This window comes from Lichenostomus cassidix, chromosome 1 (genome assembly GCF_008360975.1).
Source record: "Lichenostomus cassidix isolate B80296 chromosome 1, HeHo_3.0, whole genome shotgun sequence".
NCBI lineage: Eukaryota > Metazoa > Chordata > Aves > Passeriformes > Meliphagidae > Lichenostomus > Lichenostomus cassidix.
In genome coordinates, this window is record NC_139479.1 from 87,483,460 (window position 1) to 87,507,803 (window position 24,344).

The following is a 24,344-nucleotide window of genomic DNA, read 5'->3' on the forward strand; positions in this document are numbered from 1 at the left end:
AGATGGCGCCGGGGCGCGCCCTCTATCTGGCTCCGGCCGGACCCGCTTCCGGAGCGTCTCGGCCGCCACGCCGGAAGGCGAGCGCTGGGGGCGGGAAGGGGCAGCGGGGGCGCTCCCGGCGCCGCGGTTTCCCGCCGGAGCGCCGCGACGGTCGCTCCTTCCGGTGTCCTTCCCGGCGGGGGCGGCGGCGGGGCGGCCATGGCGCAGAACCTGAAGGACCTGGCGGGGCGGCTGCCCACCGGGCCCCGCGGCGTCGGCACCGCGCTCAAGCTGCTGCTGGGCGCCGGCGCCCTGGCCTACGGCGTGCGAGAGTCCGTCTTCATTGGTGAGTAGAGTCGCCCCCGAGCCCTCGGAGCGTTCGCGCCCGCCGCCCCGCTGACCGAGTCCGCGCTCTCTCCCCGCAGTGGAGGGCGGCCAGCGCGCCATCTTCTTCAACCGCATCGGCGGCGTGCAGCAGGACACTATCCTGGCCGAGGGGCTGCACTTCAGGTAGGGCCCAGCCCCCCGACCCGCCCGGCCCCCGGCCCGGCAGGGACCCGCGTCCCTAACGCGCCTCCGCCCCGCAGGATCCCCTGGTTCCAGTACCCCATCATCTACGACATCCGAGCACGGCCGCGGAAAATCTCCTCCCCCACCGGTTCCAAAGGTGAGAGAGAGGGGCCACGAGGTGGGAGGCACGGGACAGGAGTTCGGTCTGGTGCTGGCGCTCCTCCGTAAGAGTTATGGAATGTTAAGGGGTCGGAATGGACCTTAAAGATCGTTTACTCCCAACTCCCTGCTGTGGACAGTTACAGTTTGCTTTAGACCAGGTTGTTCAAAGCCCCATCCAGCCTGGTCTTGAGCACCTCCAGGGCTGGGCTTTCCAAAGCTTCCCTGGGCAACCTATTCCAGTGCCTCACCACCCTCACCGTGAAAGATTTCTTCCTAATTCCCAACCAAAATTCCCCCTTTTCCAGTCTGCACCCATTACTCCTTGTCCCATCACCCATTTCCTGGCGAAGAGCCCCTCCCCAGCATGTTCCCCGCAGCCCCTGACCCTCTCCCTGTGCCCTCAGACCTGCAGATGGTGAACATCTCCCTGCGTGTGCTCACCCGGCCCAACGCGGCCGAGCTGCCCAGCATGTACCAGCGCCTGGGGCTGGACTATGAGGAGCGAGTGCTGCCCTCCATCGTCAACGAGGTGCTCAAGAGCGTCGTGGCCAAGTTCAACGCCTCGCAGCTCATCACGCAGAGAGCCCAGGTGAGCCGTGCCTGTGCTCACCTGGCACGGAGGAGCTGCAGAGCTGGGGGGTGGGAGTGTTGTGGCAGGTAAAGGAATGGTAGCTGTATGCAGCTGGTGGGTTCTGCATCCACATGGAAGGTGTGTCCTGCATGCAGTTTGGTTCCAGTGCAGGTGCAAATACTGTATTGTCAGCTTCTGGGGAGAAAACTGGGTCCATTAGTACACAGAGTGCAAAACTGCACCAAAATGTAATAGTGGGGGAGGGAGAGCTGATTTGCCTTATGGTCCATAGGTGGTAGTGGAACTGACTTTAAAAATACGGATCTCAGAACAGCTGTCAGAGCAAGTTAAACAGTTTTGAAAGATCAAAAAAACAATTGGAATAGGCAGTAAACAAAGCACTAACCTGTCAATGATGGATGCTACAGAAGGGTAGAAAATCTGTTTAGTCACAGAAAAGGTCAGGGTGGAAGGCACCACAGTGGGTCATCTGGTCCAATCTCCCTGCCCGTGCAGGGTCATCTCAAAGCACATGGCACAGGGTTGTGTCCAGATGGTTCTGTAATATCTCGTGAGGGAGACTCCACAACCTCTCTGGGCAGCCTGTTCCCGTGCTCAGTCACCTGCACAGTGAAGAAGTTTTTTCCTGTGTTCAGGTGGAACTTGCTGTGTTCCAGTTTCTGTCCATTGCCTCTTGTCCTGTTGTTTGGCCTCACTAAGAAGAGCCTGGCTCAGTTGTCTTGGCACCCTCCCTGCAGACACTGGTTAGAAAAAGCATAGAGTGTCATCTGGGGGAGTGTTGCAAAGTGGTAGAAATATTTAGCTTAAAAATGCCTGCTTCTGGAAGTTTGTGTTCTGATAATGTGATTGACAAGGATTGTGAGAGTGCTCATCACCTTGGCAGCTGAGGCAGGGAGGAGGTGCTGGTCTTGTTTTAAAAGGTTTTAGAGGAGGTCCTGCAGGACCAGGAGGGTGCTGAAGAGGAGTTGGATGAAATTCAAAGCATCTCTTAACTAGTTTCTGGTCTATGACAAAAGAAGCAAAGACTAGAACTGAGTGTCCAGTTTTTTTTATGAGAATTGATCTGTAGCCTTCTCGCCAAGGCTTCAGGGTTTTGTGCTCTTCCACATGGAGCACACTGGAGGGATTTGTTAATCTTCATGTAGAAAGAGAATGCATGGGGAGGATGTGACAGCAGAGAATATCTGTGAGGGGTTTGGCTTTATTGGAAGCAAAGGCTATTGAGCATCTATGATCTCAAGTAAGAATCATTCTCTGATCTCTGAAATTTTTGAACAAACTGAATTGCATTTGATTTCTTGTCATGTATCCATCCAGTGCTTATTATTTTAGAGTGATGTGTATTGAAGGGATTGATAATCAGAAGAAAATGAAGTGACTTTATGTAGTTGTGCACTCACAGTTCATACAGGAAAGGTTTCTGTCATTATTTAGAGTTCTGCTCAGAAACAGCTGCAGTAAAAGTAAAAGCAAATGCTCGACTGGCCAAGCATGTGATGCTGTAGCAATAGTTTCTGTTTAAGTCAATATGTGGTGCAGAAGTTGTCAGCCTGCTTGAAATAGATGCTGGCAAGTTAATATAGAATAAGTCAAAGTATCTGGCAGTAATAACCGTCCAAAGTGGCTAAGAAAGGTGGAGCACCCACATTAGACAAGTAGCTGCTATAATTAAGAGATGTGATATGGGTTAAAAAAAATTATACAGTCATTTCTTTTTCTGTGTTGGAATGCAATTGTTATGAGACAGTCAACCTGCAAACAATGACAAATCCAAGGTGGAGAAGGAAATGCTTATTGCCAAAACTATGGGAACTGTGGAACTAGATGTGGTAGGATGTGAAAGCAAAAGATGCTTTCAAGATTTTTTTACTTTCACAGTGTTACTTGCATGGAACAGTGAAGTAGTAACTACAAATGAGCTATAATAAATGCTATATGTGGCTGTGGATATGTTACTCAGAGATGTTGTTGGTGTCCATGGTTTGGAGCTTGGGTTAGGGAATGTCTCTCCTGACACTGTGAAGAGCAGTTGTGTTTCACTTTTGATTGTGCAGGAAGTGAGGAACACCCCGTGCTTGGTACTACTCTTGCTGTGTTTGTGTTTCAGGTGTCTCTGCTCATTAGGCGAGAGCTGACAGAGAGAGCCAAGGATTTCAGCCTCATCCTGGATGATGTGGCTATCACAGAGCTTAGTTTCAGTCGTGAATACACAGCAGCTGTGGAGGCTAAGCAAGTGGGTGAGTTCCATTGGTGCCTGAAAAGGGTGGATTGCCTTTGTTTTTCACTGAATTATTAAACAAGGAAGTGGAGGTTTGGTTAGTGTGTCACTGCTGTGTCGCTGTATCAGTGCAGGTACATAGTTACAAATCTCAGCCTCCTTAGTAACAGAGCGGAACAGGTTTGTTTTACAAGTGTTACCAGAAAGGCAATAACTAATGGGGTAGACCATCGGAGGGACTGAGTTCCCAAGACTAAGGTTCCTCTTCAGGCTGGGACTCTCTCACTCACTGTGGGGTATGTGTGGAGAGTCTGGGTGCTGTGGGTTTTACTTAAGAAAAGGTAAAGTGCTCTCAGATACGTTTTGTACTTGGATGTGGTCCCAGAATGTTATCGGTTCTTTGGGAAGCAGAGCCCCCAGGCCTCAGCTCTCAGGGTCTGATGGAAGACACAATGTGGTTCCAATGCCTGTGTCCCTTCTCCCTGCAGCCCAGCAGGAGGCACAGCGCGCCCAGTTCCTGGTGGAGAAGGCCAAGCAGGAGCAGAAGCAGAAGATAGTTCAGGCCGAGGGTGAAGCAACAGCTGCCAAGATGATATCCTGCTTCGGGAGATTTTGTGGGATGTGGCTTGGGAGCTTGGCAGTCCTGAGAATCTGTCACATTGGGCTCATGCTCAGGAGACTGTGATCGGATGATAGCTTCAAGTAGGTCACTATTCTTTATTCCCCTCCTTCTCCAGTTGGCTGGAGTGAGGTTCATCTGAGTTTACAGGTCAGAGCAGAGAAGGCCATGGGCCTGTACTCCCTGATGTAAAGTTGAACTTTCATTGCCTGTGTGTGACCAAAATCCATAATGTTCTTCATTTGGACAGTTAAAAGTATGCCTAGCCAGAGGCCCATGTTATTGGGATAGAAACTGCTTTTTACCCGCTAAGATGTTTTTTAATACGGCTTAGGAAGAATTCCTGGAGGGTAAGCAGCTTGTGTTTGCAGGATTTTCCTTAACTTTTGTTCCCTTGTACCTCGGGGAAGCTCTCAGCAGGAATCCAGGCTACATCAAGCTACGTAAGATCCGAGCTGCTCAGAACATCTCAAAAACGGTGAGCACTGGGGCACAGAATTCCCTTTGTCCTTGTGCTGTCCCCCCAGCCCAGTGGCCACATGATGAATTTAAGGCGAATGTGATCTGCCCTGTCCTGATCTTTATTCCTGCCCAGCCCTTCTCTGCTCAAGTAGAGCTTAAGACTTAGCAAGGATCTGCAATTAGATGTGAGGCTCAGAGTTCATGCCCTTCATATGACAAGGCCAGATCCACATCAGATTCCATCACCCACCCTCAGCTGCAGCCACCAAAAGGTCCTGGTTCCCTGCAGGCTGAGAAAGGGGGACAGGTAAATGTGGGATGAAAGGTCTTTGTGACAGAGACAGAATGAGCACTTCTTTTAGAAAGTCTGATGGCTCTGGGATGGGAAGTCAGGAAGTTACAGCATTGTTTTGGGGAATTGTGTTGATTTAATTGAGAACTTTAGTGAAGAAAACTAGAGTGCTGTATCTGGAGGGGGAGATAGGTTCCTAGTTGTATTCTTTCATGTGCATTTTTAGTCCTTGATGCCATGTCTGTAATGGACTTCTTTTTCAGATTGCTGCCTCACAAAACCGTGTGTATCTCACAGCAGATAACTTGGTACTGAACCTGCAGGATGAGGGCTTCACCAGGTAAAGGGGCTGGGTGCCTGGGTTTGGGTGCACCCTACCTACTAAGCTATTGCCCTTCCTGGAGACCTCTCAGGATCTTTGTCTGAGAGGAGCCTGATGCCAGAGGATGCAGCCTCTCTTACTGTGGAAATGGGGATTTTTGTAAAATCTAATCAATTTACTCTTGTTTTTTTGTCTCCCTACCCTCCACTCCTTACTGCACCTGCTGACACAGAGGAAGGTAAGGCACTGTATATTTTGATCCTTTTGTTAGTACTGGAGCAAGGGTGTTGCTGTTTCCTGGTGCCTGGGATGTTTCTGGCCTGAGCCTTTTTGACCCCAGCAAGTTTATTCCAATCTCTACCTCAGTTCCCATTTGTGATGTGAAACTTGAAGCTTTCCTTGTGGGGACGACACAAACATATTTGTGGAGTATGCAGCAATTGGAGCTCCATGTGTGTCCCATAAGGAGTCTTGCTTGGGAAAGGCAGGAGTAACTGTGGAGTATTCTCTGATCTGTTACATATATAAGGCATCCTGCAGTTATGGCAGACAGGGCTGTAAGGAGGCAGGCAGATGATTATGGACATTTATGTTGGTTTGGGTTAACAATCTCTAGGGAAGATGCTTTTTTATTTTCCAAAAGCTTTCCAGTTCAAGAAAACCTCATTTCCTGCTTTCAGAGCTGTCAAGAGTGTGGTGGCTTTGCCTACTCTGTCCAATGTTTACTGAAAAAGGTAGTGCCAACTGAGCTAACAGGATGCAGCTAAAAGCTTAGATTTCTCAGAACTGAGAAGGGAAACCAGAACTAGTTTCTTTTCTGTAGGATCTTTAAGTATAACATCCTTCTTCCTCACCTATGACCAGATTCTGTCATACTTGTTCCAGAAGATTTAAGGGGCTTTGGAAAAAAAGTCTGCCTAATATGAAGGACTTGTCACACCTTTGTATGTGACACCCCATAGCTCAAAATCCATATTGAGGAGCTGGTACAGCTTTGCTTGTGCTTTCTGGACTGATGACTCCCTTCTGTTTCTCTTTCAGTGACAGTCTCCTACTGAAAGGGAAGAAATGAAAGAAGCTGAAGATTCCTAGAACCAGCGTCGCTGACCAGCAGAAGATAAGAGTGAGGATCTTTGAACTCCCTCCTCTACTATTGTTTGCCCTCACTATGAAGTTTTTAATCCAGTAGCCAGATTTGGTCCCCATGCCCCTGCTCCATCTGTGGTGATTCAGTTACAGGAATGGGGTTTGCCTCTAGGCAGCTTTAATTCCTTCCTCATCCCACCACATAAGTTTGGAGAGGGGGCAAAGGGTATTAACCCACGTGGATATAGTAATTTGCCTCTAATCTTCATTAATATTTAGGTTTCTGTAGGATATCAAAATTCTTTTTTGGCCAAGTGAGGGAGTTCTGCTGCCATCAGCACCAGGCGCTTTTTTTTTTTTTTTTCCTTTTGTAGTAAATTTTGTTTCTCTTTCACTCTTGATCCCAAGAGAACTTGGGACTGAATTCAGGACAATGCCATTCTTTGGGTGCCTGTCACTGCTGGAATATCTTCCTTGTGTCACTGTCTGCTCAGTGATGCTTTCAAACATTTGTAAAAATTAAAAAAAACCAACCAAATTTATATTGTGTCTAAGTGTGCTTTAGTGCATGAAAAGCAAGAGGTTATGTAGTGGGAGACAGAATGAAGATTTTGTTTGAAAACAGAATGAGGAGGATGAAGGGAAAGGAACACCAGAAAGAAATACACTTGTGGTCACTGGCAGATCACAGTGTGGGGCGAGAAGGAGAAGGTTTGGATGCTCATACAGCTGTGTGGGTGACCAGGGCTGGTTCCTTAGCTGCCTATAAGGGCTAGAGATCAGGGTAAGTTTACCTGCTTTTCCAGGTCACAGAAGCATCTCAGTACTGTGTCTTGGTCTCTGTTGTTACACATTGGGCTTTTTACCCTCTCTGCTTTCCAGGCTGAAAAGAGGAAGAGAAATCTTCCTTCACTGACTAAAGTCTCTCCTTTGCTTGGGTTTCAACAGCAAGGTCTTGTGTGCTTTAGGGGTAGCTTCTTGCCTGTTTTTCTGGGCTGCCCTATACTAAGATTTAGGACTTGGATGTATCACAGGGTCATAGAATCATAGAATATCCTGAGCTGGGAGGGACCCACAAGGATCATCAAGTCCAGGGCAACCTAAAAGTTAAACCATAAGTGAGAGCATTGTCTAAACAAATCTTGGACACACTATAATATTTTTATTTCCTCCTTGTATTGTGGATCATGAAACTGCACGGAGTAGTGGCAGTGAGGCTGGGCCTGAGTGCAGTGGGACCCTCACTTCTCTGGCCAGTTAACTGTTCTGTGCCTAGTGCACCCCAGCATAACATACCTGGCAGGGCCTGCCAGCAGTCAAAATGCCCAGAGCCTTTTCTGCAGGGCTGCACTCCAGTCTCATCCTTCAATCTGTTTTTACATCCAGGATTACAACATTCCATGTGCAGAATCTGGTATTTGTCCTTGTTAAATTTCATATGGATGAAATTGTGTACATGTCTGGCTGTATGCTGAACACTGTCCAGAGGGATATGGTGAGAGTATCAAAAGCTTTTTCAAAATCCCAAACCCCACACCTGCCTTCCCTTTGACTATTAGGTGGGTAACCTTGTCATGAAAGGTTGTTGAGTTGGTAAGGCATGACCTTCCTGTCAAGAACTCGTGCACACTTTTATCAGCAACTGCATTGTCTTTCAAGACTTTTTCTTGATAACTCCTTGACTAATTTTCTCCATAGTTTTAGCAGACACCAGAGTGAGACTGATTGACCTGTAATTACCAAGGTCTTCTTTCTTGCCCTTCTTGAGAACTGGGACAACACTTGCCAGCTTCCATGTGAACTTCTCCAGATTCCTGAGGCTGTTGATTAATAACTGAGAGAGGTCTTGGAGTAACATTGGCCAACTCTTCAGTACCCTGGGAGGAATCCCATTGGGCCCCACAGACTCATGCACATTCAGTTGCAGCAGCAAGTCCCATAAGAGTTCAAAGTCAGCCAGGAGTTTTATCACTCCCCCAGCCATGGCCATCCAGCCCTGGGCTCTGGATACCCAAGGGCCTATCACCAGTGTCAAAAGGGAAGCAAAGGCAGCATTAAATGTCTCAGCTTCTTTATTTGGGGATGAGGTGACCCACCTTATCAAGTGACATAGTGTTTCCTTTAGTCTTCTTTCTGTTGTTAACATACACAAAAATGCCTCGTTACCCATCATAGTACCAGCCAGCTTCAAACTGAGCTTGAGCCATACCAATTTTTTTCCCTAGAGTGGGAAAGAGCTTGTCTGACCTCCTGCATAACCTGTCCTTGTTTCCAAAGTCCATACCCTTTCTGCTAAGTTGCAGAAGGAGGTCCCTTCTCAGCCAAGCCAGCCCTCTGCCTCACTGGCTAGACTTCTGACATGTAATTGCCTGCTCCTGCACTCTTGAGAGGAGGCCCCTAAAAGCTAAGCAGCTTTTATGTACCCCACTGTCCTCAAAAGCAGATTCCCAGGGGATCTTCCTAACTGCTTCCCTGAGTACCTTAAAGACTGCTCTCCCCAGGTCCAGGGGAGTAGCTTTACTTACAGTTTATCTCCTATCACCGAAATTTTAAACTCAGCTATTTCATGATCATGATGGTCAAGACAGCCAGCCATAAGACTATGTCTATTTACAACCAACCATCTCTTTTTACAAACTGCACCAGCTTGGGCTCTCCAGTGAAGAAGAGAGGCCTTTAGGGACATCTTCCTCTGCTTCATCAGAGCACAAGATGTTTAAAGGAAGAGATATAATCTATGGATTCCTGGTTTAAAACTTACTGGGAGTCACAGCCATAACTAATACCCATATGTTTTAACTTGCAACATCAAGGAACCACAAACTCTTTGAGCCAGCTTTGAAAATGCATTCTCAAATAGCCACCCAAAGTATTTGTGGGCAACAGAGCCTCTGTAAAGAAGAGTAGACTGCTTATGTCAGTGCTCTGTTTCTTTATGTGCAATCAGGATAGTTCTTGTTCAGTCTATATTTTCTGTAGACTGGACATTGTAGACACATTAAGCTCAGGGATTTGAACACAAATGAGGTTCTCAGTATCTTGAGCTTGTTCCACAAGATGTGTTCATTTTCAAGCTTCAGGTAGAGTTTAAGCTAACCCTTGGTATGCCTTGCTTTAGGCTGTGGCAGCTTTTTAAGAAGGAAGACAATTGGATCCTGTCCTTTGAAGCCACCCAGGAGTCAAAGGCAAAAGTAGGTGTTTCCTTAGACTAGGGCTTTAGCTTCTTCCCCATTGCTTAGAAGAGGGTATCTGTCATCATTCAGAGGTGAAACACAGTAGAACTCCCTCCACTCATTCGTACTTCTGCCCATTGTTTTCCCAACCATCCCTTTCCAGCTTCTTCCTCTAGTAGCAATGGAATTGCAGAGCCAGCTGGGAAGTGCCCAGGCCTATTGGCTCACAGGCTAAGGGAATCTAAAGCTCAGCACATGGAAAGAGGGTCTGCTCACCAAGTGTCTTCTGTCTTCCATCTTCCAAATTCTTCCAACCACGTTTCTTGCTGTATCAAATGACAGCAAGCAGTGTCCTTCCTCCCACGGTATTGCGTATAACTTGTGGTGGGAAGTGGCCTCCAGAGGCCTTTAGTCCAGGCTGCTGCTGCAAGTGGCACATACCAGCATGAGGTCAGAGCAGCTGTGGCTTTGTCTGATCAGGTATTGAAAACCCACAAGTAAAATTTAGGTGCAAAACCTGCGTCATAGTTTGTCACAGCTGACTTTCCATGCTCAGACTTCCCTGACGACCACCAACACTTGAACGACACACCAAGGAGCCATTATAATTGGTCACAGCTTCTGTTCAGGAGCCTGAAGGCAGCAGGAAATCAGGAAAACTAAGCTACAGCCGTCCTAAGTCTTTGCAGGGCTGCAGGTGAAATCAGGAGTACAGCTATACTCGAAGAGAAATTATAGAAAAAAACTTCTGGGACCTAGTAGTCAAACAAATACAAGTTTATTTACAAACACAGAAGGAAACATGGCCATCACATCAAATTCTGGTATATTTACAGGATCCAGTTGAAGGATGAGATAGTAAAAGGATCGGAGGGGGAGAAGGTTGGTATTGAGGAAAGAGGAAATTTTCTGTTGAATTGAGCTGAAACAGGTCGAAACCTCCACAGTTGAAAAGCTGAGGCTTCAGGGAACATAAACGGGCTAAACTCTATCTTGATGTAGCTCCAGGGATGACCTTCCTTAGCTCTTCCTCAGGAATTCCACTGAAGCTGACACAGCAGAGGTGAGTTTGGGCTCCAGTGCTCAGGGAGCAAGAAAAGGAGGGGCATGACGTTTTCCTGCTAATGGATGATGAGGGGGCAGCGAGAGACTTTGCTCGCCTGCACAGGCAAGGGACCGTGAAGTCGGTCAGCTGAGCTGGAAAGCACTCTGGTTCAGGACACTGAAAGCTGGCATGGAAGAGAAAGGGAAGGCTTTGTTCCAGTCCAAGAGCAAGGAATGTGAGACAGGCCAGCTGGAATGAGAGCTCCAGTCCTGCACCCAGGTTCAAGACCCCATGGGGCTACCTGCAATCTAGGATTATTTTTTCTTTAGTGAGCCTTTCAGCTTCTTCTCTAAGGAGCGCTGTTTCCGCTTCTCCTCCTTTTTCCCCAAGTTCTCGTACACTGTTGACTCCTCTTTCTGCCTGTAAGACCAGGGAAAAGCAAGGGAAAACATGAGGAAGAGGAATAAGCCAGCCAAGCCAGCAAGCAGACTTGCCAGAGGCAGGCAGAGCTTGGTCTCTGCTTTAGGTGAGCTCTTACTTGGAGGGTTTTCGTAAAACCTTGGCGTGGGCATTCCTCACTGCAGGGGGGTAGGCGATGTTCCCATACTCACACTCGTTTGGCTTGCCTTTCTGAGACTGCAGGAGAGAAAAAACAGAATTCTGAGTGAGGTCTGGGAGATGCAAGTGAGGCACCATGGAAGAGTTAAACCCCACTTTGCGCCAGGATCTCAGTGGAAGTGGGTGGATTACTGAAGTGTCCAGGCTCAGCACACCAACGGCTGCTCTCAGAGGTGAGCAGCAGCTGCAAATGCAGCCTTGTATAGGAGGTAACAGTGGGGCAACAAATCTCTGGAGGCACTGGAATGCCTGAGAGTGCCAAATTTCAGCTAAAGAATATTAAAACAGCAGGAGCTACTGGAGCCTGCCAGAGGCTACAAGGAGAGAGAAGAAAATGCCACTTAGCAAATAGCACAAAAAGATCTTGCAGCTGCAAAAGTGGGGTGTGAAAGACAAAGAGTAAAGCAGAGGAAAGTCTTTGCTTGTTCTAAGATAAGTTTGTAACAGCACTTACTGATGTTTTACAGAACATAGGTAAGGTAACTGCATTAAAACTTGCTGCTGTCTAGCACTTCAGAAGGGATTGGTACTTGAGCTGCTAATGAGCTTGTTCCCTGAACTTAAAAAGTCTTAGAAGAAAGGAACAGGGACTCAGATCTTAGTGCACCTTTGTAACCTGTGTAGGTCCCAGCATTAGCGTAAAGATTGTGAAACAGAGCACTTGGGCTCAGAGCCAGCACCATGCAGGGCTTAGGCTCACAGGACAGTAGAGCCCCCTTTCTCACCTGGATAACTTCCAGCTTTTTCTTGGTTGCCTCTATGAACTGGCAGATGGCCATGTAGATGAACTTGTACTGGGCCTCTGTCTGCACCATCCCAGATCGCTGAGCTCTCACCATCTGGATGGTCTTCTGGATGTCAATGTCACAGTCCAGCCCTAGCAAGGAGTGCCAGAAGAGTTTATGGACATGTTCAGTGCCCCCTCTTCCAGTTCTCTACCAAAAGCAGCCACAGTGGAGGTCAGTCAGAAAGACTCTACCTCTTTCCATACTCTTTATTCCTCTATGGACCTCCTATCTCTCCCCCTACTCAGCATCTTTCAAGTCTGGCTGGAGGAATAGCCAAAGCTCAGGGAAGACTGAAGCCATAGTAAGTGGATATAGTACAGAGATCCAGCAGAATAACCTTCCAGGGCCATGGCAGGGTCTTCTCCCACTGCCACATGGTAGTTCTCAACCCTTTGCAGCTGAACTTAGGGGCACAGCCCTACTGGGTAGGCCAGTTCACCCTGAGATCCTTTGGGGTCCTCTTACCTTTGGTGGAGATTGTTTCCACTATCATATCAATGACGATGATAGTCCCAGTGCGGCCAATCCCAGCACTGCAAGGAGAGGACAAGCAGAGGTCAGAGCAACACAGCTCCTGAAACATAATGCAGCTGCTTCTGAGGGAGGATGTGGCTCTTGTAGCAGCTGTTCAGTAATGCGACAAAATAGTCATGGATTCAACAGGTATGGAGTTTGGTTTGAGGGCATTGAAGAGGAAAAAAGCAAATAGGGAGACTGGGATATGCTTCACTCACAAATTCTGGGGTACAGCTGGAAGCAGCAGGACAGAATTTCTGTGTCTCACCCTAAAGGGATGGAGGAAGCATCAAACTCCAGCTTCTATACCAACCTGCAGTGTACCAGAATAGGCCCTGCATCAGGGATGCTCTCTTGCTTCTGGTTTATCTGGTCGAGGAAGCTGAGGACTCCTCCCGGCTCACTGGGTACACCATGGTCAGGCCAGCTCAGGTACTGGTAGTGCCAGATCTCACGCACAGCCTTAGCCTGAGAACAGCAAAGCACCCCACTGGTAAAACTGCAACCCAGCCCTGTTCATGGCCTCTGTCCCAGGGAGAGGAGGGTCTGAAGCCAGAGAGAATCTGTCTCCTGCACATTTCTTGGTGATTCCACCAGTGTGATTCCAGCCCAAACCAGGTGGGAACAGCAGCCCCAAGAAAGATAAAACAGCAGCATCACAGCACCCAGCAGTTCCCAGGTATAGATGTATGGAGTCTGTTAGACCCAGGAGTTGGATGACAGCCCTTGGTGAGACACACTCACATTATCCTTGGGACACACACAGAGGTGCCGCAGTTTGTACTCCAGCGCATCGTGCTCCCCAGCGTTCTCCACAAGGTAGGGACCATACTCCTTCGTGCTGCCCAATTCCGGCCAGTAAGGCACACATTTGTTCTGTGTGGGCAGAGAGGGCAGGGTGAGGATGGGCAGAGGGCAGGAGAGAGAGAAAAAACAGAGCAGTGGTTGAAAGGGAAACAGACACCTCCAGACTGCTACTTACCCGGCCTTTTTCTACCTCCCGCGTTGTCATCACAATAATGCGTGTGTTCTCCTGCCACACCATTTGCCAGAAGTCATTGACTGTGGCATCCAGGCAGCCCTGGCTGGCAATGTAGGTCTTGGTGCACTCATCTGGGCTGATCAGCGTGTTCTGAGTGTGGACAGGAGAAGATCAGGGGGGGCTTCAGGAGCAGGAAGGCCTTCCCTCACTTTGGGCACAACCTTTCAAGAGTCTCACCTTGACGTAGTTGGCATTGATGTAGTCAGATCCAGGTATATTTGGGTCCCTTCCCTGGAGGATGACTCTGGAGTGATCGACTGGGGGTGCAGTGAAAGAATAAACAGTGCAATGAGATACTCCACGCACAGCCACACAGAGCTCCCTCACTGCCCCATGCCACTGCAGTCATGATCCCCAATGCATGCCCCATATCCTCAGCTCTCCCTCTCTGGGCTCAATCTCACTCTGTCCTCCCATCCCTCTGCCTATGTGATGGACCACAGAAGCCAATGAATCTGCTGCAGGCCTCCCTCCTTCCTTCAAGGACAGGAAAAGGCTGTGCCCTCTCTCATCAGCTCTTAAATCCTCAGTGCTGCACACCTTGTAACCTGCTCTGGGGGACAGAGCAGGCTGAGGCAGGGCCAGGGATGACTTTGGACAGCTCTTCATTGCCTGTCTGTGTCTACTTGGTTTTTTTTATAGTGGAAAAGCAAGACTCACAGGGCAAGATGTTCTTGTATCGGTTCTTGCTCTTGTTTTCAGGTCTCTGACCCTCATGACGGTCAAACAGGTGCTTGGCTTCCTGTTTTTGCAGACTCTGAGAGCAGAAGAAAGAATAGTCATGGCAAGGTCACAATGTATGACGGGGGAGGTGGGCACTAGGAGGCACAGTGGTGGCTCTGATGACACATGGGCATGCTGTGGCAGAGCAGATAAGTGAAAACCAAATCTAGATTTGAAAAGTCCAAGGTTTGTGCTCTTACTGTCTCAGTGACTCATTCTCCCAATCATAAAAAAAGCACATTTCTACCTCACTGGGTTCACTTGAAGATGACACTCACTCCCCAGGGGAACAGGTTCCAAACAGAGACTTCTTTCATAGTTAAATTAACAAGACACACAAGGAGTTTGTGTGCAGGAAGAAATCAAGTGTAGAGAATGAGGTGGTGCACGCAGAATTCCCAAAAAGTCAAATAATGTCTCCCAGCAGTTTCTTACATCAAATTCCTCCCAGAATCCAGCCTTGGACGTCTCCTCAGACAGACTTGTCTTCTTGTTCAGTTCCTGCACTCTGTTCTCAATATCAGCAGCATTCACCCTCGTAGCATAGTAGGGCTGGGGATGGGAAAACACAGTAGGTGTGAGAGAGAGAGAGGGAGAGATGCTGCTGGACAGCACAGTGTCCTCTGTGCGCTGTGGAGAAAAGAAGGAAAAGGACACAAAGCAGAAACAAATAGAAAATCAGTCCCTCCAAAGGACCCCTAAAAACAGGAAACTGGACTTACCTGCTTCAGGTACACAAAAGAACCAGACATCTCCTCAATTCCAGTCTTCTTGAAGTGCTCCACCAGATCTGTCAAGCTGTCAAACATTTCAGCACCTCCAACTGTGTAGCGTCCATTCTAAACGGAGGAAGAATGTGTAATGTCTCACTCATAACATTCATAGAATCATGGAACAGTTCAGGTTGGAATGTTCCATAAAGAGCAGCTACTTTCAACCCCCCTGCCACAGGCAGGGACACTTTCCTCTAGACCAGGTTGCCTAGAGCCCCCTCCAGCCTGGCCTCAAACACTTCAAGGAATGAGACATCCACAGCTTCTCTGGTCCACCTGTTCCAGTGCCTCACCACCCTCACAGTAAAGGATTTTTTCCTAATATCCAATCTAAACCTGCCCTCTTCCAGTCTGAAGGCATTGCCCCCTGCCCTATCACTCCATGCCCTTGTAAAAAGTCCCTCTCCAGCTCTCTCATAAGCCTCCTTTAGGTAGTGGAAGGTGCTGTAAGATCTCCCCGGAGCTTTCTAAGGCTTCACAGCCCCCACTCTCTCAGCCTGTCCTGTAGACAAAGCTGATAATGTTCAGGAAAAAGGCAGAGCTGGGGTGCAGATCCATAGGCACCATCTAGGAAAGCATTTCCACTGGCAGGGAGGTCAGATGTGTTTGTCTTGAGAGCACAGAGTTCATGGCACAGTGCTCTCAGCATAGTGCTCTCAGTGGATGGAAGCTCAGAGAAGGTAAATTGCCCTCCAATCTCATTTAAGGTCAGTTGCTCTCTCTCCTTGCAATCTCCTCATCCCACATGAAAGAAATAGGAGAAATTGTGACAGCCAGGTTGGTAACATCCATCAGATGACTGCCTGTCCTGTTGCCCTCCCACTGCTCACCTCACACATGATCTTGATGTGTGTGACTTTGAGCCGAGGCCCAGAGGCACCGGTGGCCCCAGCTGGAGCATCAGACCCAGGCTTAGGCTGGTCAGTGAGGACAGACAAGACAAAATCCCCAGGTTTGCTGAGGCTCTCCCGCACCAAGAAGGTCCAAGGGGCGGCTTTGGCTTGGAGAAGGGACTCAGCTGCAGGGCCTGACAGATGCCCATGGTACCACCTAGGAAAAAAGCAAGAGAGGGTCAGAAAAGAGGTGGAAATGCAGTAAGTGGATGCCCTTGAGCTGATGGGTGAAGAACATCAACACTGGGGAAGGGTGAGGGAGGAAGAAAGGAAGGGGGAGGAGAGAGGAAGGAAAGAGGGAGGGAAGAAGGAGCAGGATCTTGGGAAAAGCAGATGAGACAGAAGGTAGAGAGCTGGCAAGAAGAGGAAAGTGCAAGGGATGAGGTGGAGGCAGCAGGGACCTAGGGAGCAGAAGGCTGGTACTAGAGGACACAGTGGGAAAGCACCAAGTGTGATCTATTGTGTGACACACACAAGCACAGGCAAGCAATACTTTCTGCCTGGAAGACCAGTTGGGGAAGGGCAGTCTGTGTGTTTCAGCACCTCACAGGATTGTTGGGATTGTTGCCTTGCTGCTGCCAGGGGCTCTGGAAACTCAAATACCAGGGAAAAAAAAATCAACCCCCACTGAGTCAGAAAGTCTCCCATCAGATTTAGCAGCACCTAGATGGCTGTGTTGAGATCAGATCCATTGAAGAACCATTCCAGCAACTCCTCCTGAAATTCAGTCATCTCTTCACTCAAAGGATAATTCCCATTCTCTGGGCATATCACACTGCAGCAATCACCCTAGCCATAGGAGTGAGCACCAGGAGCTGATCTGTGTGCACATTCCTGTCCTCAATGCAAACACTCAGCAACTCCTTCCTCTCCTCCCAGCACAAGGAGGGAGCATCCTCATTTGACCAAGGTGCTCCCTGCCTTGCCAAAGGACTGAGGGAGTGGATTTGCTTCCCACAGAGCAGCTAACATGGAAGGCATGGGGTGGTACTGGAGAACTTCACATTGTTAGGGGGCTACTTGTTCCTGAGACGTGAGATTGAGTTCAGAAGGCCACACCCCAGTCACAGAAGCAGCTGGGGCATTCATTCACCCCTGCATCTGGCCAGAGCAACGCATTCCTCCACACACAGCAAGAGGTTCACAGAGTTATTTGCCTCAGCAAATAATTTATAAGTTATTTGCCTTTGTTGACCTTCACCTCACGCACTGCAAGAAGCAGCTGGTGACTCTCAGTGTGTGGTTCTCAATAATTTCTGGACCGCCTCTCAAAGAAGTGCTCAGCCACCAGGCGCTCAGATGCCACCTGGGGATCGGCTGACCCCTCCTGCTCATCCAAGAGGTCTCCCAACCTCCCCTCCACAGGTAGGATGGGGTTAATGGGTCCCATTCCTCCCTCCCCCAGCAAAGCCCAGCTCTTCAAAGCCACGTGACGGAAAATCACTTGGGGAGAGAGTGAGGAGCTTTCGTAAGAGCCCCGGAGGGGGGGTGGGTAAGTTTCCAACCGCAGAAGTAAGGGAGGAAACTGCAGGGCCCCGATGCAATGGCCTTAACTGGAGAGGACAGCCAGCGGCAGACCTGCAGCCTGACCCCAGAGCAAGCTGGGGTGTACCCTGATGCTTCACCCAGGGCATCTCTGCTCCCTGCCTCCAGGTGCCCGAGGAGGACTTGTCCACCCCAGAGCAGGGGGCGACAGCTCCCCGAGCTGCATCAAAGGGCCTGAAAGCAAAACGCAAGGGCAAAACCACCTGATTTGATTTAGGAACTTGGTGTCAGAGACACATGCAAAGTGGGGACAGGAAGGAGACTAAGCAGGCCAGGAATAGCAGGGGAACATGGTCCTGCTTTCAGCTACATGAGTCACCCAGGCCTAGAATAAGCAAGGAGGTCTGGGGCGAGACTGAGGGCTTCCACACAGCATGTCCCCCTACAGACCCACAATGGGCACCACAACCTTTCCTTCTAGAAACAGTCTATAAATAGCAAAGGCAACCGGAAACCAGAAGTAAAAATAGAGCCCTATTAGGTCTGCTGTGATGGATCAAGGTGTGCCCAGCTATTCCTGGATGCTTCCCCCATGGACATAGAGGAGGCTAAGGAAAGCAGGAGCCACTTTTTGCAGGATTTGCCCTGGGGATGCAGACAGGACAGAAAGGAGGCCATGAAACATCTCATCACAGACACAGCAGCTGCCTTGCTGTCCCTGTACCTCTCTGTCGTGGGGTCGGAACAGTTGAGCGGGTATCGCAAGTCGATGATGGTTCCATCTTTGTCCTGCAGCGAGCCCTGTTGCTGTGTGTAGTACTCCACCAGTTCTGACAAGGTGGCAAACTTCTCCCCTCCATACAAGTCATAGAAATCCCCGGTATTCTGGATGCGGATGTGAGTTACCTGATCACCAACCCTGTGGAATGAAGCACAGGGCAATCCAATGGGGAGGAAAAGTGTCCTGCACTACCTCCCGCCATGGAACCAGAGCAAACCATCCCTGAGAATGGAGATGACTGGAAAGAGAAGCTCCTTGGGCAACTTGAAGGGAGGGTCTAGAAGATGCTGGGAAGCTGAGGTCCTTTTACAGCTTGAGAAGAACTCAAAGGAATAGAGAGAGGATGAAGAAGATACCCCAGGACATGTGAGGATCTAGGCAATCTGTGTATGTAACACTGCAAAGACAGAAGTTGGGGTCCAAGTTACTTACCGGACTGAAAGAGAAAAATCCCCCTGATTCTTCCGACTGGGTCTGGCCAGGAAGCTCCCATGGACACCTCGTCCCTTCAGTAAGGCTTCAGCTTCCAGCCCGCTCAGGTCACGGTGAAACCACCTAGCAGAGAAAATAAAAGCAAGACCAAGTGAATAAAAAAGGCCAGGCACTACTGTGGAGACTTTTAAGGTGAAGAATGGTCCTTGGTCAGCATCCCTAGGTGCTGCCTGTCAGCAACAGCATCCCTTCCTACCTGATGCCTCCCCCAGCCTGTGGAAGGTTCCCATAGAGATAAGGCTTCCAGGGCGATCCCTACCCTGATCCATTCTACTTCCCTGGTCACATTCTTTATGCACACGGACCACGCAGACCCTCTTACCTCACCATTGTGGAGGGAGAAAGAAGAGGTGGCCAAGTGGCTGCCACCAAAGCAGCTCAGAAAACACAGAGGAAAAATCAGTTCGCGCTGGTAAGAAAAGGGAAGTCGGAGGTCTGTGCTGGAGCACCCAACACCAAGCTGTTCCTGCACCTCTTGGGAGCTGGCCATGTATCTCTCCTGGAGGCTATTGTCAGTCCATCCAGACCCTCTCCATCAGCCTTTTCCTGGATAGGTGCCTCGATCCCTGTCCCGCTGTGCAGTGCTGCTGGGCACAGGCAGGTGCAAGCCCGTACACAGCCGGGCACGCGCAGCTCCGGGAACAGGAAGCGCTCTGAGCCATCCACTCCCCAGCCCCAAGCTGCTTTGCACACACTTCTGCTTCTCCTTTTGTGTCTTTCCTCCCATCCCCCCTATTATTTTTGGGTCCCTGTCTTTTTTGCATGAGGGCTGACTCTATGCATGCATCTTGGGTCCCCGCCATGCTCACAAAACTCAGTTCTGTAAAAACTCTCATAAAACTCTGTCCTCTGTTCCCCTTCTTCCCCAAAAGGCCAGTGAGCAACATGAGTGGTCCCAGATATCCTATGGGCTCTGTACAGGCACAAGGGGGAATCTGTGTGAACCCAGAGCTGCAGACTTCAAGGTCCAGGCTAGTGCTCTTAGCACAGCAGTGCCTGCCTGAAAGCAGCCTGGCATGGGATGGGACTGACACAGGCAGTGGCAGCTCAAAAGGTATGGGGAGGGTGGGAAGTGCCCAGAAAGGCAGGCAGAGACCAGGGCAAACAGCTACTCCCTACAGGGAGCCCACACAGCACCGAGGGAGCTGAGCCAAGGATCTTCAAGATCCCAGCACAGCATACTGAGGCCAAAGCTGACAACCTGGACAACCAGGTACAAAGAGGGAAAACTAACCATTCCAGTTTCCTGGCTGTTTCCAGCTGTGGCCCATGACCGCCCTGTCCACAGCACTGGTTTCAAGGTCTGCAGGTCTTGTGAAAGAATAGGCAGCTAAACAGTGGCCTAAGTGCAATCCAGCTGACTTTTCCCTGGGGCCATCTCAGCTACCCTGAGTGGCAGTGTGGGCAGCAGGAACAGCAAGAGCCTTGCTCATTTCAAGTATCAGCAGCTGCAGACTTCCCCGCACACCACCAGACTGGGAAATCCTGCAAAAAGATGAACAGGCTGCTAGCTACAACCTAGACAAAAACTCGTGGCTGAGACAGAAACCAGCAACAAAGGGAAGTACAGGAGAGACGAGTGGGAAGCTAAACTTCATTGCTAGAAAGGCAACCCAGGCACCTACAACAGCTTCCTTAGAAATGCTTCTGGTTTCATGCACATGGTGAGTTGGGGTGCGGTGAGCTGCAGGGAGCCAGATGTACTGACTTAGGACTGATATTAAAAGCCAAGGAGACATTTAGTGCACATGGCTTGTGGCTTAAAGGAACAACTTCTGCACAAAGTTGTAGAAGTTGCACCTGAAAGACTGCACCTAAATCAGAGTCAGTCTAGCACCAGCACAGAAAAGAAGTGTTGTTTAGAGCTAAGGGAGAAAAGGCAGGAACTTCTAGGCAGAAGTCCCAAAAGCGAATTCCTGATATCAAAAGAATATTAGATTACGTTGAGTCAATATGAAGCCAAGGCAGATGAAAACCAAAACCTAGGCATCCCTACACCTTATGAACTGATTGAAGGAGAGAATCTGTCTGAGGAACTGAACATTAGTTGGACATAAGGGAACAGGGAAAGAACAAGGTAGCAAAGAGTCCAGATGAGAATAAGAAAGGGTGAGAGAGCACTTATCCCATGTAACTCAGTACCCCCCAGCAGGACAAGCCACAGGGTGCAGTGTAATCCATTACAGTATTTTTATGGACACAAATCCCATATCACATAATTTACAGGATGAGTTTATGCTTCAGTTTGCTTTCATTTTCGGAAAGGACTTGATGCACGCAGCTGCCCTGGTGTCTTTGATCTGGGCCATCTAATTAAAAACTACCAGTAAGGGAGGGAAGTATCACCGCAGAGAAGCCATCAGTTGGTATCTTTGAGGTCGCTCTCCCAAATGGCTGCAGCATGGAACAGCAGACTATAATTGAGCCACTAAAACACTTTCCGAATATAATTAAGAGGTCAAAAGATTTCTGTAAAGAGACTACTCTTACACTGTTGTTTGGCTTTCAGTACAACACAGGTGTTAGAACCTCATCCTGTGAATCCCTCGTGGAACCAGGCCACAGCTAGCGCAGGAACAAATTTACAGGAGAAGATAAATGAAACAGCTAATTAAAAGACACACACATCTGGACTGCTGCAAAAGAAAAGGCACTGAGAAACTGGAAAGAATCCAGCATCATGCCACTAAGGCAGTGAAGAGCCTGAAGCACAGCAGAGAAGCTGGGTTTATTCAGCTCGGAGAAAAGATGGTTAAGGAGGGATTTAACACTTGTCTGAGACTACCTAAAAGGGGCCGTGGGGTTTAGAGCTGATGAGTCAGATTCGTTTTTGTGGGACACAACAAAAGGACAAGAGGCATCACTTGCAGCAAGGGAAATTCTGATTAGGTATCAGGAAAAACTGCACACATGCTCCCCCCAAGGGTGGTTCAGCACTTGCCACAGGTCCCCAGAGCAGCTGGGGAACCTCCACCCTGGGAGGCATCAGGACTCACCTGAACAAGGCCCTGAGCTACCTGAGCTAGTTTTGGGGCGAGCTCTGCTGTGAGCAGGGGGTGGGACTAGGCAATCCAGAGGGCAAAACGGTTGTCAAAGGAAGAGCAGAGGGAAAGGTTATTTATAGAGTTTCTTTTGCCCTTGTACTTTCTAAGCCTCTATTTAGCAGCTACTTGTAGAGTCAACCATGAAATCCATAACAAATTTTGCATCCTTTGGCAAGAAGTTCCACAGAAAGACCCCCTCCTTTGACTTGCTTACAAGCTGCTCCCTGCCTCTTTTTTAGTAAAGAAAATACAGATTTTCTTTATAAATAAAATAAAGGTTGTTCTAAAGAAAGAAAAATCACGTTCTAAAGAAATATCAGTGAGTGATTCCTGTTTCTGCCCTGCTGCTGCTCCAAGCTGCTCGTGGTAACAGACCTGTAAGGTCTGTATCCATCCCCAGCTCATTGCCAGGCTGAAGAATCCAGCCCTGCTAAGGTGTTCTTTGTACAGAGTTATTCTATACCTCTGATCACCTTTTCTGTCCCTCTCAGGGATATTTCCAATTCTGGCATCTTGATTTGGAGATAAGAGTGAAGGTGGGTGCAGAACTGTGGTGTTCAAGATGCTGGTGATTCATGGACAGTGAAGATTTCCAATGTTCACCACAACCAAGCATTAAGCTAACAATTGCATGGACTTACATGATCAAAGTTTCACTCCAGAGAGGTTACAATTAGTTCACAGTCATTGTTTCATATGCAAATTTTGAATTATTTTTTCTGCATGAACATTGTTTTACATAAGCCTATATGAAATTTCATCCGCTGTTCTACTGCCCACTCATTCACTGCCAAGGTCTTTCTGAGATTATTCACAGTCAACTCCCACCACATTGTCCTGAATAACTTTTTAATATCACACAATTTTCTCACTTCACCCAGATGTATTCCCAGATCACTTGGGAATATACTGAACACTGTGTATTTCAGATTAGGCCCCTGTGATCTGACTGACCACTGATGACTTCCCTTTGCTGCAAAAATGGGATAATTCCCACCTTCCATTTACTATTTTCTAGTAATACTTTACCCAAGAAAACCTTCATCTTATTTTTCTTTCATGCCATGACTTCAGCCTTACTTAAAGACTTTGCTGAGAAAATCTTGTCAAATTCTTTAAATCCAAGCAAACTGTATTGGCCAGACCTGCCTCATCCACAAGCTTGCTAAATCCCTCAGAACCCCCCAGTTTTAGAGGACTGGATTTGCCTTTACAAAAGCAGAATCTGGCTCTTTTTCTAGTATCACATTCATAGTTTTCTCCGTTATACTGTTTACCCTCTAACACAGATAAGACCTTTATTGTTCCATGCTTCCCTCACCTTTGGGGGAGCTAATTTGGTACCCTTTTTTTGAGAAGGAGCATTGCATTTGGTACTTCTGAATCTCAGCATTGAGATTATTTCAGACAGAAGGTTTTGCTGTTCTGTACAGAACTCCACTGTAGTTCAGTCATTATTGCAGAGGAAAGGCTATCTGGGAATGGGCAGATGGACCATCTTCCTGTGACTTGCCAAAGCCAGATGCTCTCCATCAGGCCATGAGGCTCCAGGACAGTGCTGGACCACCATGGTGGCCCAAATCCTTACCAGAAAGCACTGCCAGTGTGAATTCTATTTCCTGACACCCTGCCACGAGCCTCCAGAGCAACGTGCTCATTTGGACTGACTGTGAGGATTCTATGTCCTGCTCTTTGTTCCACAAAGGGCTAGAAAGACTGCAGCAAATAGAGGAATAGCCAGGATTTAAAAGGCCAGGCAGCCAACCTTCATCTGCAAAACCATTCAGAGATGCTGCAGCTGCAGGGTGGCAGAGGAACTGCAGTTGACTGGGCATCACAAACCCTGCTTGCTCTTTATCAGAGAAGGAGCAACAGTAACAGCAGCAACAATCTAAAGCACAGCGAGCTCCAGTCCCTGCAGCTCCTATTAGAAAGCTGGATTTTTCCCCTTCTGTACCCAACTCCTACTCCTGATATCTTTATTTTGTCACCAACAGCTCTTGTTTTCTTGCCCTAACTAGCATTCACAGCACTCACCCACGGGATGGCATCAGGATCTTGTCTCTCAGATCCCCACTGATGGAGGACTGACAGGAGCTGGTGGAGGAAGCACCACAGCCCTCAACCAAGGGGGTCCCACTAAAGAAAATAAAGCAATATTGGAATTACCAAGACAAGACCTTGAGATGGATTTGGGAAAGAGATCAAGGACCCTGGCAGAGGAGCGGTGGTCTGGCACCCTCCCGGCAGGGCTGGATGCTCATGGCGCTGAGCTCCGGGGTGCTGGAGCCGCAGCTGGCAGTGCTCGCAGGGCAGCAGCTCCCGTGACTCACCTGCGTCTGTGTGATCCGCACGGGACAAGCCCCGCACCCCGCCTGCTCCCAGGCACACCGAGAAGAAGGTAGCTCCAGGTCAGGCAAACCTCAGGCCTCAAGCCGAGGGCTTAATTTTCACCATTTGCAAAGCACTTCCTGGACTGTAGCTAATGAATAATCAGAGGGGTGGGGGAAGGCCAAGGCCAAGCTCGGAGAGGTAGATGGAGACGGAAGGGACCGACGGCTCTTCCTGCCTCCCATCCACTGAGCTCACGCCCTCGCTGGCTGCATTCCTGCCCGGTTTGTAACTCAAAGCACAGAGGCAGAACCTGACACAGCTCTCACACCTGGCTTGCAGCTCCCTGCTCTCCCAGGCCCGGCTCCTTTACCCCCAGCCCTTTTCCCCCGTTGGCA

General features: G+C 48.9%; 2 protein-coding genes across 4 annotated transcripts; one reads left to right on the forward strand and one right to left on the reverse strand.

The window, feature by feature from the left end:
- Nucleotides 1-108: 108 nt before the first annotated feature.
- Nucleotides 109-5,178, forward strand: PHB2 (prohibitin 2). Its single transcript, XM_085068591.1, has 8 exons — nt 109-325; nt 405-489; nt 567-646; nt 1,056-1,240; nt 3,351-3,480; nt 3,950-4,053; nt 4,481-4,558; nt 5,098-5,178. Exons 1-8 carry the CDS (start codon nt 199-201, stop codon nt 5,176-5,178), a joined length of 870 nt encoding a protein of 289 aa, XP_084924717.1. The 5' UTR covers nt 109-198.
- Nucleotides 5,179-10,174: 4,996 nt separating this feature from the next.
- On the reverse strand, nt 10,175-23,769 carry PTPN6 (protein tyrosine phosphatase non-receptor type 6). 3 transcript variants are annotated; one of them, XM_085068490.1, is made up of 16 exons: nt 23,653-23,769; nt 18,512-18,634; nt 18,023-18,217; nt 15,751-15,970; nt 14,870-14,986; nt 14,583-14,699; nt 14,085-14,181; nt 13,602-13,681; nt 13,365-13,514; nt 13,127-13,258; nt 12,696-12,850; nt 12,332-12,399; nt 11,804-11,955; nt 10,999-11,096; nt 10,762-10,880; nt 10,175-10,644 (listed from the first exon to the last, which is right to left on the reverse strand). In XM_085068490.1, exons 1-15 carry the CDS (start codon nt 23,664-23,666, stop codon nt 10,775-10,777), a joined length of 1,824 nt encoding a protein of 607 aa, XP_084924616.1. In that variant the 5' UTR covers nt 23,667-23,769; the 3' UTR covers nt 10,175-10,644; nt 10,762-10,774. The 3 variants fall into 3 exon arrangements, with proteins under 3 accessions (XP_084924616.1, XP_084924607.1, XP_084924624.1); XM_085068481.1 differs by having other exon boundaries at nt 10,175-10,880; nt 23,653-23,754; XM_085068498.1 differs by lacking the exon at nt 23,653-23,769 and adding an exon at nt 18,894-19,259 and having other exon boundaries at nt 10,175-10,880.
- Between the last annotated feature and the right edge of the window lie 575 nt (nt 23,770-24,344).

Bases quoted from the DNA above. Each gene is read 5' to 3' on its own strand.
- PHB2 (XM_085068591.1), top strand. From the start codon at position 199: ATGGCGCAGAACCTGAAGGACCTGGCGGGGCGGCTGCCCACCGGGCCC. The intron at 647-1,055 runs GTGAGAGAGAGG...CTGTGCCCTCAG, and splicing joins CTCCCCCACCGGTTCCAAAG to ACCTGCAGATGGTGAACATC. The intron at 4,054-4,480 runs ATATCCTGCTTC...GTTCCCTTGTAC, and splicing joins AAGCAACAGCTGCCAAGATG to CTCGGGGAAGCTCTCAGCAG.
- PTPN6 (XM_085068490.1), bottom strand. The intron at 13,682-14,084 runs GTGAGTCTTGCT...CTGCACCCCCAG, and splicing joins ATACAAGAACATCTTGCCCT to TCGATCACTCCAGAGTCATC. The intron at 12,851-13,126 runs GTGAGTGTGTCT...TGCTGTTCTCAG, and splicing joins GTGTGTGTCCCAAGGATAAT to GCTAAGGCTGTGCGTGAGAT.